At 39.4% G+C, this 18,364-nt stretch overlaps 1 protein-coding gene across 2 annotated transcripts in view; it reads right to left on the bottom strand.

Annotated features, from left to right (window-relative positions):
• The window catches only part of pax7a (paired box 7a), a 62,658-nt gene that overhangs the window by 15,569 nt on the left and 28,725 nt on the right, over nucleotides 1–18,364 (bottom strand). For both annotated transcript variants that reach the window (XM_079597477.1, XM_079597476.1), the window contains exons 6-7: nucleotides 11,985–12,150; nucleotides 10,774–10,970 (exon numbers count right to left, since the gene is read on the bottom strand). In XM_079597477.1, coding sequence (XP_079453603.1) covers nucleotides 10,774–10,970; nucleotides 11,985–12,150 — 363 coding nt within the window. The remainder of the gene's footprint in view (nucleotides 1–10,773; nucleotides 10,971–11,984; nucleotides 12,151–18,364) is intronic.

The following is an 18,364-nucleotide window of genomic DNA, read 5'->3' as shown; positions in this document are numbered from 1 at the left end:
AGCGTGTGATAATCCTGCTCCATTACACTCTGATCGACACTGACAGAATCTGGGCACTGACATACAGGACACAGATGAAAGCCATTATCGGCCGCCGAAACAAGCTGTCAGTCCTCAGAGGATGTTTACTGTACTCTACCTCTCTCCTCTGGTCAGTCACACCTCACGTCAGCAAACACACTGACATGTCTAATGTAGGCATGCATGATATACTGGCGATCACATCATATCGGCCACGACTAGGCTTTTCAAATGATCACTGGATTAGGCCGACACAAACAGGACTTATTTCAATTCAGTCAGCACACTATATTTTTTATATATAAATATAAACATGAATATTTATTTTTTCTACTGTACATTATAATATTTTGATACTTAGTGTGTAGCAGTAAAATTCTAGATTGGATCCTTAGTGTCCACTTAAAGACACAAATTAAAAATAATTATTGGGAAAAAAAAATCATTATTGGTTATCGTAACATAATCTGTTATCAATATTGCACCAAATTTCTATATTTCTACAAGGGTCCATCTATCTCTGGTCAGATAAATTAAAAAACGGGTCAATAACTAATAAAATTAACTTCAAACTTCAAAATCAAATAAATTTTTTGCACATTGTATTGCCCAGAATTTATATATTTCTACAATGGTGCATCTATAATCTGTCGCATATAAATAAAATAATGTTTAAAAAAACTGACCAATAACTGATCATTTAGTAACTGAAGATATAAACTTGCATAATATTGGCCAAAACTATTACAAAAAATATAAAACAATTCAGCATATTGTATAGTCTACAATATAGATATTCCTACATCTCTGTTCTATCTCTATAAGCATAAGCAGATCAATTCAATAACTGATAGAATGTCAGAATAAGCAGCTTTTATTTATAATATAAAAATATATATTTATCACCAATAATAATAATAATTATTATTATTTGTGCACATTTTAATCACCCAAAAGTCCTATTTGAGTGCATCTATAATAAAAAAAAAACAAAGTCAGTGTTTTTTTATACTGACCTTATACTTTTTTATACTGACCTTATACCCTATTTTAAATATCCCCACAGATCATGGCCGCAGTCTATCAGATAACTGAAGGTTAATACGCCTTCTGCAACGTGTGGAGTCACAATAGTCTATTCTTCTCCACTGATATGCTTCAGTGAGCATGGGATGGATTCAGCCACCAGGAACAAGCCAAACCACACACACACACACACACACCAAAGCTCACCAAAGAGAGAGAGAGAGAGAGAGAGAGAGAGAGAGAGAGAGAGAGAGAGAGAGAGAGAGAGAGAGAGAGAGAGAGAGAGAGAGAGAGAGAGAGAGAGAGAGAGAGAGAGAGAGAGAGAGAGAGAGAGAGAGAGAGAGAGAGAGAGAGAGAGAGAGAGAGAGAGAGAGAGAGAGAGAGAGAGAGAGAGAGAGAGAGAGTTTGTTTGCTAAAATCAGCAGGGGATCGGCACAGTGAAAAATGTCAGGTCAAATTGTTCTTGACAGTGTTAATATCTGCACCTCACAGCAATAATTACATGTAAATAAATAGCGCAATAGTGCTCAGCTGGAGTCTAAGAGGAAAGCACTGCTCGTGTGAGATAGCCAGCTGAGACTCAACCGCTTACAGGATCATTTTACAGACAGTGAGGGAAAATAGACAAACTCGACTGAACTTGGGGTTTGCCAAGACAAGCATCACTTTTATTATTGCTCATACTTAGAGTTAGTGATCTGAACAAGCCCTATACTGAATATTAACCCTATAAAGCCTACTGTATATGTGCATTTCTACGACCTCTAATGTATCATCATGATCAAAACTTTGCTTTAAAACCTGTTGCACACGATCTACTACATGAACACAATAAGTACATTGTACTTAAAGCCACTTAATATATAGTGGGACCCAATATTCTCACTATATCATATATGAGTCATAAAAGCCTGATGCATCAAACACGATGGGCAACATAACACATGTGCAAACTTCTTCAATAAACTGTCCCAGTAAAAACAAAAATCTAATTTCACTGTTATTTCACATGTCAGGGTTTACATAGTTAAAGTTATGTGCGTAACTGTTTGTTTTACATACATCATCATTACAGTTCTGATCATTTCCCCAAATCACTTTTTCACGATCACACGCACACCTTTCATCTGGCAGATGATAAAACGGGTGAAAGACCGCTAGCACTGAGTGAGTGAGACCAAGACGACAGCTGTCCCGTGATGATGCCAGTGTCCCGGCTCCGCCCGCGAGGGTCGGTCCGAAGGCAACCCGAGATTCGGGTGTAGATGTGTGTGGTTGGCATGGCGGTTTGAGTTCGGTACACTGCTCATTGCAGTATTAATCACACCGGCGCACCTGTCAGAGTGGCATGTGGAACTAACACGACGCACATTTCACTGAGACGACATCCAGAAAGCCAAGGGATACCGAGAGAGGCTTATCTATGTCTGTTTGACCCCACGGTGACCCTGCAAAACCTCACCGGGCAAAGGTTACCTGGCAAAAAACGGCTTCACCTGCTAATAGGTGTTAAAATCCACTTTTACAACAGTGACAATAAATTGTAGCGGCAGCAACCAAAAAGATACCGAACTTGATACGCCTAAGCATCGTAAATAGCGTTTTACTTGAAACGTTTTTGGACACTTGAGCCACCCTTAAAAATGTCTGAACGTCATTGCATTGAATATCAAGGATAATTTCTCTTCAATAGCATTATATTTCTTCATACGTCTTTTAATCAGCTTATTTTGGTGATTTTTAGTGGATGTATGAAGTCAGTTCTCCTCAAGTTCACACAGTTCATTACATTAGCTATCAACATAATCCACACTCTAAAAAATGCTGGTCAAATATGGACAAACCCAGCCGTTGGGTTAAATTTTACATTTTTAACCCAATGTTTGGGTTTGTCCATATTTGACCCAAAATTGGGTTGAAACAACCCAGCATTTTTTAGAGTGCACGAACCAAACAAGCACAGTCACACAATACTGACTGTCTTCATTTAAACACTACACCATTTCAGATCGATGTATCTAATGCAATGACATTCAGACATTGAAAGAGTGACTTTAGTGTTCAAATACTTTGTTGGGGTCACTATATATATATTTTAAAAAAACACAACTAAAAAATGCTGGGTTGTTTGAACCCATGTTTGGGTCAAATATGGACAAACCCAGCCGTTGGGTTAAAAAATTTTTTTTTTTTTTTTTAAACCAATGGGTTGGTTTGTCCATATTTGACCCAGCATCGTTTAGAGTGTAACAAATCTAAAAAAACTCCAATTACACTATATGAAATATAATAGATTTGGCCTCTGCTAAAACAATAAATATAAGTCGTTCAGCATGTTGTGGTCTCTAAGTAATTGACATAGAAGATACAATCGGTGCATATGTGTGTGTGTGTGTGTGTGTGTGTGTGTGTCTGTGTGTGTGTGTGTGTGTGTGTGTGTGTGTGTGTGTGTGTGTGTGTGTGTGTGTGTGTGTGTGTGTGTGTGTGTGTGTGTGTGTGTGTGTGTGTGTGTGTGTGTGTGTGTGTGTGTGTGTGTGTGTGTGTGTGTGCATATGTGGCTATACGCTCTCCATTCTCCATATTATGGGCATTTCCAGTTGCGTGGGACACACGGCATATGAATTGGTCTCAGTCGTTCCCTCCTTTAAATCCCTATCTCCTAGGATTTGCTGAAATTTATATTGGCTGCCTCTGCAAGATAAATGTAAATCGCATTCCCTTATATTTGCTATTTATCAGGATGCGGCAGCTCACTTTCGGCAGGGGAAAATATCTCTCACCCGCATACAAACAGCCTTGCATTTAAATAGCATTTTTATTGTCCGCCGTAGCCTTTCATCTGAACGGCGGGAAAAGCGTCTTCCTCTCCAGGGGAAGGAGAGGGAGGGAAGAGAGACCAACACAGAGTTGTCTTGAGCAGCCTTGAAGGAAGCGCACGGGGAGGAAAAAGTGCACTAAATAAATAAATAAAGAGCAAACTCTTTCTCTTTGAGATGTGAGAGTGTGTCAGTACTGGACTCGACGGGTGACTGCTGGGAAGCCAAAGATGGAGGTTAAAGAACAGACAGGCATGACCTGAACTCATGAATGACCACCTCGAAAACACCTGACCGTTATATTCTTCTGAACTAATCTTCAATTAGACACCTCATTTTTTGCATTTTATATATAGCCTACTGTAGTAAATGAGTGGTTTTGTCTAAACCCACCGCCACGATGCTAGAGTTTTGTGAGCGGCTCCCAGTTTAGAAGATGCTCTGAGTGGTTTCCTTCTGGTCAAAACTCAAAAGACAATCCTGAAAAAAGCTGAATTTTCAGCATCATTACTCCAGTCTTCAGTGTCACATGATCCTTCAGAAATCATTCTATGATGATTTGCTGCTCAAGAAAAATTTCTGATTATTATCAATGATGAAAAATGTTGTGCTGCTTAATATTTTTGTGGAAACTGTGATAGGCCCACCTTGCTTTCAGGATTCATCGACGAATAGAAAGATCAAAAGAAAAACATATATTTGAAATATAAAACTTTTGTAACATTATAAATGTCTTTACTGTCACTTTTAATCAATTCAATGCATCCCTAATGAATCAAAGTATTCATTTCTTTAAATAAATACATAACCGGACCCCAAACTTTTATGTGCCAAAGTGTATTACCGGTACTTAAAATGTATGATCTGCAAAAATCACTGGTAAGTTTGAGAAACAGAATAAGTGACACTAATCTGAGAACACTAAAAGTTCCGTTCAGAACCTAAAAGAGTTTTACTGCACTGTAGAACCGTTTTAGCTTCCACACCTTTCTAATGTACTGATGGTTAAAAGAACCCAGAAACCACACTGAAGAACCTTTACAGTATAAATGAATCATTGACAACGTTTGTAATTACTAAAGAAAGGCTCAAGGGCCCTCAAACCAGTGTCCAAGAAAAGATATTAGCCAATAATCAGGTATGGTTTGACATTGGCACAATCACTTTCCATTGTCATCAGGCCTAAGACTACACTTACACTTAATGTCTTCTTCAGAGCCGCTCGAACCCGGCCGTAAGCCTTACACCAAAACCACAGTTTTAGTTTTTTTTTTGCCTGTGGCGATGATTTTGGCTGTCTGATGTTCTTGGCAGCTGCCAAGCAGGTCTTGTTTATTTTTTTGGAAAGCCTCTTATAGGTCTTTTCCATTACTGCCAAATATAAACAGTATCTGGCTTCTAATTATTAAGTATCAATTCCCCCTCTCGCAGCGAGCGCGCGCGGGGTGCGGATGAATGCCGCGCGCTCATCCGCTTTGATTCGTTCGTCGGGAGAGCGTGCCAGCTGACACGGTGCCCAGTCTGCGGCTTAATGCACAAGTTTTTAATAATGTGTGGGACTACATGCGTCTCCGCGGCTCATTGATATTCACGTGCCTAATGTCTTGTCAAAACTGCGAGGCGAGGGAGCCGCAAGAGAAGCGAGCACTTTAAATTTCTGAGGTAGGTTTCTTTCCTTTTTAGTCAACGCCAGCACAGGGTTCTTAAACGTAATTCATCCCCTTTTTTCCAAGAAGGACTAATGGAAGAGGAAGAGGGTTGAAGCTTCTGCGCGCTTATCTCTGTCTGACAGTCGCGAGCAGCGGTTGGCGAGGGCTGGTGTTAGCGCGATGCTGTGCGGTGCGGTGCGGGCGAGCAGGCCCGGGGACAGGGATCAAAGAGAGGCTCGGGTGAGCGCAGTTTCTCTCTCTGATCCCTCCGGTGCCGAGACTCAACCCCGCTCGTGCGCTGCCGTACGCACTCACTCACCCGTCCGTCCGTGAACAGAACCTCATTCCACAGCACAAACACACTCCCACGGCTCTCATTTACACACACGCGCGCGCACGCGCACACACCTACCCCTAAACCTATCCATCACAGAAAACTTTCTGCATTTTAGATTTTCAAAAAAACTAATTCTATATGATTTATAAGCTGGTTTCCTCATGGGGACTAAAAAAGTATCCACACAAGGACAAGGATTTTGGAGGATTTTGTCCCCATAACATTTTATTTAACATTTCTTTAGATTTGCTACACTCTAAAAAATGCTGGGTTGTTTCAACCCATGTTTGGGTCAAATATAGACAAACCAACCCATTGGTTTAAACAAATAAATTGGTTTGCATGTTTAATATGAACATCACATATGATTTTTTTTTACTGTATATATTATCTTACATTAACCCTATCCCTAAACCTAGCCATCACAGAAAACATGCACAACTTTGTGCATTTTAAAATTTTCAAAACACTACATTTAGTATGGTTTATGTTTTCCTTAAAAAAAAAAGTCCCCATGAGGTCAAAATTAACTGGTATTATTATGACGTAGGACGTAACGACGCTTCCTACGCTACGTCCTAGGTCACACGCCGGCATCCATCTCCCGTGAATTGCGTCAACCGTTGCCGGAAGCCAGTTATTTTAATTTATGAAGTTTTAAATATGTATATTTTTAAGACAAAACCGCACGGGTTACCCTCAGAAGGCCTTTGTTTATCCCCCTGGAGCCGGATGGATTACTTTTGTGAAGGATGCATGCACATTTTTGGGACTTGAAGGAGGTGGACCCCATAACTTGACATTATAACCACTGAAAGATCGAAGACATTTTCTAAAATAACTGAAAATGTGTTCATCTGAAAAATGATTGACTTATGCATCTCGAACGGCTTGAGGGCGAGTAAATCATGGGTTTAATATCATTTTTGGCCGAACTATCCCTTTAACCCCAATAAAATAAATGTTGAAATTCAATGTAATGTTCATAGGGAAACAATGACTCCCAGCTGAGTGTGCAGATGCAGTTTTCCTCCGTCTCCCAGCAGGTGTCCCTGTCAGCCAGACCAGTGGAATCCACCGCACACGTCTCTGCCAAGCAACACATTTCCCAGGACCACTCTTAAAATCCCATTTAGAGAGGCATAATAGCCAGCATGAGCACCTGACATCACGATGTTCAGCGTGGTCTTCTCTGGCGCTACTGTTCTCGGTTTAGAAACCGGAAGCTTCTGCCTTATTTTCTCTAGATAACATCAATTAGAGATTTTCTGCTTGGTTACGGGACATTTAGGCATATTAGCCATATCAGTATGGATGTTTGAAGGGTCAACGGGACAAAATGTTTGTCAAATAAACACAACACGTTTTTTTTTGTCTATTGGAAACTTGTTTTCCAGCATCTTCACATACTTTTGCATGTCGTCTACCCAAAGGAAGGGGGGAAAAAAGCGTGTTTGCCCTGACATCTCCCAGAGCACATGTTCTTATCCATCGCCTGCTGTGCGACAAAATGAAATGGTGCGATATGGCTCACCTCAACCCGAAAGCAGACCTGTGGACCAGCCAACTAATGCCTAATAGACCCCATCTGACACTGCATCACTCCCAGAGCCTAAACTTCTAATCAAGGACTACGACAACAACAACCGCTGGTGGATGGCTTTTCTACTGGCCTGTAATGGGAAAATGTGCGCTGTCTGGATGGGTTACAACAAGACCTGTGCTGAGATCAGCAGGGGTCCATTACCGCCCGCCACTCGGCCACCACAACCCATTTACAGCCAATCGCCACATTTTGGTCAATCTACCAGCAACCAGTAGCCCATCAAAAGCAGACGTGAGGAGAAATAGGTCTTTGGTCTGAGCACACGCGCCTATCTCCGCCAGACAGGTGTTGTCTGCAAACTTCCAATATCACGGAGTTATCTTTCATCTAAAAAATAAACGCATTTTATTTAAAAAATACGCTTTTTTGACATTGTCACAGGAGGCAAGGTGACATCTGATGTTTTGGAAAGAGAAAAGGTTACCGGCAGTAACAGATCCACTTTCTTTTTATTGAACAACCAGCTTTATTTTACTAAACAACTGACATACGACCTCAAGCGCCTTAGTGCTTTAAAAACATGCGGCAAGATAATAAAATACACCAATGTTCAATTAAATTAAACATTATTAATAATATTGAGAATAAACAATTCTTCCAACTATTAATTGAACTAACGGGATTGTGAACTAATAATGAACAGTTGTATAAATGTTGAAGATTAATGAATACTGTAACAATGTACAGTAAAAAGTGATTAGTTGACTCAACTTAAAAAAACGAGGAAACCCATTGACTTAATATTATTAATCAAATAATCTTCATGTAATTGAAAAAATTAAGTTATGTGAACTTGACAATTCCACATAACTTTTTTTTTTTTACTTAATAATTTTAAGGCAACGGGTTTCCTCACTTTTCTTAAGTTAAGTCAACTAATCACTTTTTACAGCGAATGCATTTCTAATGGGACCTTACAGTGTTACCTATATAACACATTACTGGAGCTGTGAACTGAGAATGAATGAAGGTTAGGGTCAGGTTAAGTGATGCCTGATATGACCTCAGCAGATGCTCGTGCACCTTGTGAAACAGAGATGAGGATTTTCCATGTGAACTCTGCCTCTCCTGTCAGAAACTGCATTTATCTCCGTACAACGAGCGCTTGATGACTCTCCCATATGGACGAGAGATGCATAGAGAGAGAAAGAGCGGTCCCAGATCAGAAAATGAAGACATTTAAAGTGAATAATTAAACTAAAAATGATTAAAAAGCTCTTTGTTTTGATGAAACATTGACATATACAAAAGTGGGCATCCTTAAAAATATTAATATACACTACTATTCAAACGTTTGAAGTTTGAACAACTCATTCTTAATTATTTTCCGTTAAAATAATTGAAATTATATTAAAAACAACATTATTGCTGTTCATTTTTTAAAAACAATATATAATATATTTACAATAAATATTATTATTATTATATAAAATAATAGCTATTAAAACTAAGAAAGCTAATTTTGCTGTGTCCCCTTTATTGAAATTCATAATTTTTTTAAATAAAACAAAAATCAATATATAAGTGCAATGTATATGAATCTATAAACTATCAGTAACACTTTGCAATAAGGTCTAATTAGTTAACATTAATTAATGCATTAACTAATTAGCAATATATGTTTACATCATTTATTAATGTTAGGTTATAAAAAAATATTGTTCTTTATTAGTTCGCAGTGCATTAACTATTGTTAACAGATGCCACTTTTCATCTTAAAAATGTATTAGTAAATGTTGAGATTAACATCAGCTAAGATTAGTAAATTCTGTAAAGTATAGTTCATTATTAGTTCATGTTAACTAATGTAGTTAACTAATGTTAACAATTGAAAACGTATTGTAAAGCATTACCAAAATATATCAAGCGATCAAAACAAGAGTGTTAGTATACAGAAATATAGTGTTAAAATTTTCAAAACATGGCCATTGTCGAAAAACTTAAATCTATTATTTCCTCCATTGAAATCGTGCATCCACAGCATTAGGCAAGAAACATGTACTCTTAGTAAGAGAAAGTGTTTAAGAGCAGCTGAGAAGCAAGCGTCTCCATCGCCTGTGTTAAATGCTCCCATTAATAGAAAAAAGACCTCCATGTCTGCTGGTATTTACGGAGGTTTGGAGCGAAGGCATTAGTGCTCAAAGCCCCTGTGCCACGATTAACAATCTCTCTCACTGTAAGACGCCCATGTTATCCTTCCGACGTTGTAGTTACGAGGGGAAAAGCTCTTTTTTGTCACCAAATCCTTAATTCTTTCTTCTCTGGAAAAAAAGAGGGTAATACAGAGAATGTTTCTCAATCTGCTTTGAGAGAGCAGCGAAGAGAAAAGGAAACCCCCAATAAAACATGTGTGAACGAAAGGGTAATTGTGGACAAATGCAGCATTGAAATTCATTTTCAACTCTTTACACACCATTTCAATCTTATTTTATGCTTGTTAGCCACATCTTGTTGGTGAGGGTCGGCAAGACTGCCCAGTATTGATGGATAATTGTGTATAATTCACTCCTTACATGCGATTTGCATCAATACACATTATTTTTTTTAATGCTGGGGTATTTAAGACAGACCCATTTCTGGAGAAAGTCAGCCTAAATACTCATTAATGGGGACCAAAGAGGATAATGGGGAATTCTTGCAGAAACAGAACAGCAACAATCCAGACACGACACAACAAGAGATCCACAAAACAAAGCAATTCGTGTCAAATCATGAACAAAAACACATATTCTCCAATGCTTTAGAGGAATAACAGCTGAGTGTATAGCAACATATATATTTCACCCAAACAATGTCTTTAAGAGAAAATTGACTGTTTAAACATTTAAATCTAAAGTCAACATGGACATGACCATATTACCTTCTTATTGTCACATAAGCCGCACAGGGTTAAATGTTGTCCAATAGCGAAATTGCTATTTAGACATTGTTTTAGCACACCTGATGATTCCCATCAAGTCCCCTGTACTTCACATAACCAAAGTAAAATGAAAGAAATGTCATGCTGACTTTGAAGACTCTGCCCTGATATAAAAAAATGGCAAAGATTTGGGAATGATTATAATAAAGTGTATGCATGACGCAGGTGCTCTATATTTAAAAGCTGACTTTAAACTTGATTAAGTTTAAGTGCCTGAAAAAAGCAGCTGAGCAACTTCACAGGGTTTGTGCTTTCATTTCTCCATATCAGAGCAAAAATGATCTGTTTCCACACAAGAAGCTGATGCTAGCTTAAATCCACAGCGTTCTTGATCTCTGAAGCATGCTGGCGTTCATTCATCGCTCTCACACTGGAAAGAGGCCTCAGTCTGCACTAACCTGTGGCGAAAGGCCGTTGCTCACGGGATTCATGTGGTTGCCTGAAGCTGACGGGCTCATGAACGTGTCTGAATAGCTGGAGAAGGAGTGTCGGTTGGAGGAGAGCCCGTAGGCAGAGCTGGTGTCCGCCGAAAGCCCACCCTGATGCATGGAGGACGGAGGCAGAGGCTGTGGCCGGTGTAAAGTACTGCTGCCATCTGAGACACACACACACAGACAATGGATCATTATTATACATTTCTAAGGCCAGAAAAGAAGTTTGTTGAGGGTTTATTTGTGAAGAAGAACTACACGCCTGCGCACATATACTCAAACGCGCATACCTATGGACTGAGCAACCCGATCTCACGGCAATTCGTATGAGTTTTACGAGGTGGCTAATTCGCACCAATTCATACGATTCGTATGAATTGGTACGAATTACATACCCCAGACCCCGCCCCTAGACCTACCCCAGACCCCGCTCCTATACCGATCCCAGACCCCGCCCCTAGACCTACCCCAGACCCCGCCACTAAACCTACCCTAGACCCCGCCACTAAACCTACCCCAGACCCCGCCACTAAACCGATCCCAGACCCCGCCCCTAGATCTACCCCAGACCCCGCCCCCAAACCGATCCCAGACCCCGCCCCTAGATCTACCCCAGACCCCAGACACCAATTAGACACCTTTTAATCACTCGTACGAATTGGTCGTGAGATAGCGTTGGACTGAACATGTGATGCACATGTGCGCGCCGTCTGTATTTTCACGGGTTTGCGCAGAGATAACAGATAATTGTTTGCACCTTTCGAAACTATTTTAGGGAGTGCGTTCTCTATACACCAGGCACTGTTGTTGTATAATATGAAACCATAGTAACAAAATGTGTGTAAGCAGGTTGTTTTTGCAGGGTTATACACCACCTTTCAAAAGAGTTTTTTTATGATTTTGAAAGAAGTCTCTTAGACTCACCAAGGCTGCATTTATTTGATCAAAAATTGTATATTGTGAAATATTATCACAATTTATTATATTATATCAATATGTAATTTATTCCTGTGATCAAAGCTGAATTTTCAGCATCTTTTGTAACAGTTTCTTTGCTGTCACTTTTAATCAATTGAATGCATCCTTGCAAAAAATAGCCTATAAATAAAACTCTTTCTGTCCACAAACTTTTAAACGGTAGTGTGTATCTACAGGGGTTACGGATCTCTGTGCATTACCTTGCGAGAGAGTGGTGCCCGGATACGCTGACTCTTGAAGCTGATAGGTGGATAAGGTTGGCATGCCGGTGGGCGGAAACCCTCCGGGCAACAAATGGTTAAATGCTGCCAGCTGATTTGCTCCTGCTTGTTTGCGCCACCTTGCTCTTCGGTTGCTAAACCAGACCTAATAAAAGAAGATGGAAGTACAATTTAGAAAAATACACAAGACAGACGAATACTAAATGAAACAAGATTTCATCCACATAACCTGTAGTCTTCCAGACAGGTTCATGTGCATGTGTGTGGCAGAGAGCGCGTCCTCATGGGAAACCGTCTCTTAGCTCATGGCGAGGTCCCTGTTGTTCTAGTTAAGTGGCTAAAGCTGTGATCTGTATAAACAGGCCGCTTTGAGCTCGAGAGGTCGTAAACAGGTCAGAGGTAGCCCACACATCTCCTGCACAGACATCTTGAGTGTGTTTATCTACCTGTCGGACACTTTAAAGACTTTTCCTGCAGCAGTGTTGTCTGACACACACATGGACAAGTACACACACATACATCTTTCAAATTTCACATTCAGAATCAAGCCACTAGTGTGGATGAACTGTTTCGCTTCACTAAATTAATGCAGACGAAGTAAATTAACAATGATGGTTTTGAGCTTCCCTAAAAAACACTCTGTGAACAAAACTTTGAGTTTGAGACTTTTTCTCATTGAGTGTCATGAATGTGAACACAAAGTTTTGACACATCAGTGTGTTTTGGTAAGGCTGTAAAAATGTTCTCTCTATGATGACGTCAAATTGAAAACTTGCCAAATATGACCACTTGATAAAAATAAAAAAGCTTCGTAAAATGTACTATTCTACACTAGTAAATATCTAGTATCATCCAGCTCTTTATGGATATGCCAGCCTGGTTTCATTGTTAATACGTAAGCTAGGTATTAATACGAAATTTTTAAAGATAGAAAACATACTTTTTTGTACGTTTGGATAGATGCTGAAACGTATAAGCTGTCGTATCTGCAACATTTAAACGTAACATTATTACGATTTTACAGCTACAAAATGTCTGTTGCGTACGTAAATAGGAATACGTACAAATTTGTACGTCGGTAGAGTTGTTTATACATAAATAAATTACGTTTTAGTGCTGTAAATACGTCAGTATTATACGTTTCTGTGTGTATAAAACGTAAATAAATGTACGTGTGGTAGAACTACACTTTACGTAAAAAAATACACACGTATTCTCATGAGATTACGTTGGATATGCATATACAGTGTATTCATGATATATATACAATATTGCATCTCAACTGCTTGATTGCTTGTATCGTTGCAAAATGTGAACTATATTATCGTCCAGCTTTGCTAAATGTGACTATAAATCAGATTTTAGAAACATTAACTGATTTTCTGCAAAGCTTTGAAACAATGTGTATTGCGAAAAGTGCTATATTAATACATATTACTTGATTGATGGGACTTTATTGTAGTTTGTCAAATATGAAATCTATATTTTATCATTTGAACCCAAACGGAGGATCTATTTTAATCACCAGAGGCACTTAAATGGACAAAAAAAGAAGAAGATTTTATCCAAAAAATTCAGAAGAAAATTTGAGTGGTGCTTGCTCATGCATTGCTATAGGGTGTTATTTGCCAATCCAAGTCGATAAAACAGATCCAGACAAATGTGTATAAAGCACCAGAGAGTCACAGTGTTTACATTATTCAGGAAGTAAGTCTTCAAATGGTTTACTCATAGTTGTGCACATTAAACAAGAAATTATTTTAACATTGAAAAAAATGACACACTTTAACTCAGACCAAACTAACCTTCCATTTAAACCAGACTGACTTCAGACAATTGTCTTGAAACGAAGACAATTTGCACATTTTAAACAGCTTCTCCTCCATCAAAACATGAATATAATTAGCGTCTCTGAAAGCAGCCCGCTCTATTTCACAGGGACAAGACCGCGGCCCTGCGTATGTGAAAGGTTGGAGGACATTGATCTATGCCATGCACTGGCAATTCATCCGCGTTTAATACACTGTCAGGGCAGTTCATCTACCGTTGTGTTTAAAACGGGCCGGTCCATTGTGCGTCCAGATGAAAGGTGGGGACAAAGGCCTCTCAATACACCAGGCTGAAAAGTGTCCACAAAGAGTGGGCGTCCCTTTTTAAACGTGCCTTTAAGAGCTCCACTTTCATGGTACGCACACAAGGACACACTCTATTCTGATGCAACGACACCGTAGACACACTCTACAAAACACACTGGCCCTTTCTTACAAAGCGTTGCTTACATTGTCCATGTGCAAAACTGTCAGGCCACTAACAGCTAGCATCTCATTCAGATGACTTCAATGGCTCGCCAACGTTTGATGCCACTAAAGATGACTCTTACCCATCTGTCATGCGTCGGGTTCGAATCTTTCTTTTTTACGTGAAACCCCCACCCGACCGTCATCCTCTTTTCGGAGGGTTTAGGAGGAGACGCTTCTCCCCCTCTGTCTGCCTTGAGCCTAAACCTGGTGTTCCAGACAGATAAAAGATGGCCTCGCGTCCCGAAGAAACTCGGGAAATGCATGTGCTCGGATCTCCTAGTGGGAATCGGAGGAACGGTTTACGAAGAATGGAGGAACGCTGTGGCCTTCCCCCACAAATGCAAAAGTGTCCCGTTCTTCTGTGCCTCCTGACCCATGACCTCTGAACCCCACGCTCCAACCCTTCATCTTTTGATGATCTCTTCCTTCTTTCTTCTGCCGCAAAGTGCAGACACTCTCTTCTGTGACATCAGCGAGCAACATTTAATCGTTCATTGCATTGGTTTTTCATGCACTGGTCCATTTTGAGATTTTGGGCTGTTTTGCTTTCTTAAAGTCCCTCTGTAGTCGATCATTTTATTGATCATCTTTGATCACCAAATTTCATATTTTTTCCTTGAAAAAAAAGTCTTCATGCCTTAATGCTTTGAATGTAACTCTACACTCTTGCCTCATTTAGTATACGCGGTTCTATGAATATGCAAATGAGCCCCGCCTCCACTCACTCACTCAGCTCAGAGATCCACTGGTTGACGATCACACGTTGACCTGATTGGTTACAAGGTAGTTGTTGTCAGAAACACCAGCGATTTCGAACCGTGTTTTTGAGACTGTCTTTGGTTCACTGCAGTTTTAAGCAGAAAATACTCAGCAATGGTGTTGACTTATGAATTTGCACGTGGTTTGTCTTAAAGCATATTTAAAGATAGACATAAACAAAATGAAAAGCTTGATTTTCACAACAGGGGGTCTTTAACACGTTCTCTTTTAGACTAGTGGAACGAAAACATCCAAATGTACATTTTATGCATTTATTTTATTACATTATCTATTTGCGTCGGTAGATTTCAATTACATTATATGTCTTTCAAGGCTGTTCTCTCAAAATGAGTCAGAAATCTCATCTATTTTACAGACTGATTTATATAATTTATATAATTTTTCTTCTGGCTGTTGACAATATTTTCTTATTTATGGAGTGGTAAAAAGAGAAATCCAAAAGCCTCTCTGTAAAAACCCAGGAACACTGAGAAAGTCAATTCCATCATGTTGACTTTAAGGTCATTTAATCTCATCAAAGTCTACGAGGTTTTGTTTTCTGCAGGAATATGTCAAAGCAAACTTTTATCGCTTTAAATAGCGGTTAGTTTCTTCTCGGCTCTATGTTCGATCTCTTTCCTCCACATTCATCCTCGCACATAAACTAATCTCTGCACATGCAAGACCACACAATCTGTAAGATGCATAATGCTTTGACAATTCATAAAGAGATTTCTGATCCATCGTTGTACGTGAGCCGCCTGCATCCCTGTGTCAGAGCGGTTAGGACGCCGCCAGCAGATCTTGTGGCTTTACCATGTGCTCGGCAAAGACTCCCGTCTGCCTTAATCACACCGGCAGCCTGAGAAGCATTTCTGTCTAAGTGAATTTGCTGCTTTTGAAAACAACGTGGCGTCACAGAGGTACACAAGTTAACTCTTATCAAGTTAAACATTGAGCCCAATATGCCTAAATAAATACGGTTCTGTTTTATAGCAGGGAGAGATGCGTCACCATAGTGCCTGACCCGGGATTATGCGAGTGTGTTTTCTGGGTCGCTCCAGTCGTACCCTCTGAGCTGGATTTGGAGCCCATCACAAAGTCACCTTGAACAGTCCCAGATTCCCCTTCTCGCTGTCTGCAATCCAGCCTAATTCCTCCACTGAGACGGTCTCCATCCAACCCACACCAAAACCACATGAGGAAGAGTTTCAGCGGCGTCCGCTGACAGCGAATCTTAGCGTGTGATGACGGGCGAGAGGGAATGCTGAAACAATGGGGCTGATACAGGATAAACAGTTTGAAATAACGATACTAGGTTTGGTTTATGCTGGGTTATACTTGAATATATTTGCACAAGCATTGATTTAAAAAGGATAGTCCACCCAAAAATAATGTCTTTTATTCACACTTATTTTCATTCTGTGAACTCAAAAGAAGATATTTTGAAAAAAATGTCTTAAATTTATATAGCGCTTTTTAAAAATATAGATCATTTCAAAGCAGCTTCACATTAATAAACAGGAAAATAATAGTGTTAATGTTGTAAAATTCATCAAATATGATTTCTGCTGTAAAGCAGCTCTACAGAAAACAGTGTAAGTTCAGTGTTAAGTTCAATTCAATAATAGTGTCAGTGTTGCGAAGTTCATCAATTATGAAATAAGTTCAATTCAGTATATTCAGTAGAATTGACCAAAATGTATGAAACAAATTAAATTTCAGCCATTAAGCAGCTCTGCAGAAGGCAATGGCGTCAGTATTCAGTTCAATGTTGATTCACTTCAGTTCAATAACTGAATGTCAGTGTTGCAAAGTTAGTGTCATTATAGCAATCCAGTTTTGTTCTCATCTGATAGCATTAGTGCAGTTAAACTGATAATATTACTGAATATCAATTGTCTTTTAAACTCCAATATCAATGAAAGTCAATGCCAGCATTCTCTAAAAAAGTCTTCCTTTGGTCGTGCAGAAGAAAGTAAGCCTAATAGAGGTTTGAAATGATAACGAGTAAATGATGACAGAATTTACATTTTTGAGTGCACTACTCCTTAATCAATCAATTTAGGCACAGCTCAAATCGTGAAGTGTGTGAGAAGCCATGTGTGTCTGGCTGATCGTGTGTACATTTGTTTTGATCATAAACACAAAGACAGAGCAGCGTCTGGGCTCGACGCTGTCCCTGTGTCCAATGCGGGTGTCTGTGGAGATTTGTGTTTACTGCACACACCTGTCACGGATAAACGGGATAAACCTGTGTGCACACGCACAATGTTTCTTATTCCTGTCTTTTATAGGATGTTTCCCTTGTTTGTCCACTGTGTACACCAAAACACACACAAACACCTGTGCACTCCATAAGTCACCGCAAACAGTCGCCCGTAAATCCAGGATAGACTTGGACACGACAACAGTCTCCTCTGAAATCTGTTTCTTCTTTAGGAAAATGTTGTTAAGGGAAGCTTTTAAAAGGTTTCAGGCCGTTCACCTCGTGTTTCAAAGGAATAAACATTAAACAAGGGCGACATCTGTTTTTATACCAACAAATGCGATTCAGTCTAACAAGCAATGTGTTGACTACATCAAACAATCGTTTTTTTCTCTTTCTTCTGTGGCCTGCTTGAATTCTCTCGCTCTCTTTCTCTCTGTCTGGCGCTATGCTAATTAACATTACTGGGAACGCGAATTGCAAAAAGGAGACTGGGATTACTTAGATAAGAATCAACGAACACAAAGCGGCTAAAAGAAAGTAATTTAAATTCTAATAATGCGAAACTGTTAGAACATTCTCACTGATGCATTGCAACAATTTTGCTCTTTACAGTCTTCATAAATCCTATTTATTCTTTTATGGTGCACAAGCTAAGACTCTCAGGAACAGAGTTGCCTGTTGGGCTGGATGGGATTTTCTTGCTCACATTTTCCTGATCTCAGGGTGCAAGGAATTGCTGGAATGATAATATGGAATATTGCAACAAGTTTGCATGCAGTATGTATTATAAAAACTGTAGTGAAAGCATAAAGAGACAACATCAAAACATAATGCCTTTACACTAATAATACATTTTTCCTATCTTCCCCATCTTTTTAATTTTGATTAATACATTCTACGGACTTTAAATGCTAAATATCTTCAGCTACAGTATATCCCGGCCAACACCTCAAACTACACAGCCTCCCCTTCACAGCCTCCTAGCAGTTAGCATTAAAATGCTAGCATTTAAACCGAAAAGTCCCAGGTATAGATTCGGCTAACTTCCTGCCAAATTGATTTCTACGCTTCATAAAAGGAAATGCTTA

The sequence above is a fragment of the Phoxinus phoxinus genome (assembly GCF_949152265.1).
Source record: "Phoxinus phoxinus genome assembly, chromosome: 22".
Lineage (NCBI taxonomy): Eukaryota > Metazoa > Chordata > Actinopteri > Cypriniformes > Leuciscidae > Phoxinus > Phoxinus phoxinus.
This window is presented reverse-complemented; position numbering and strand designations above follow the sequence as displayed.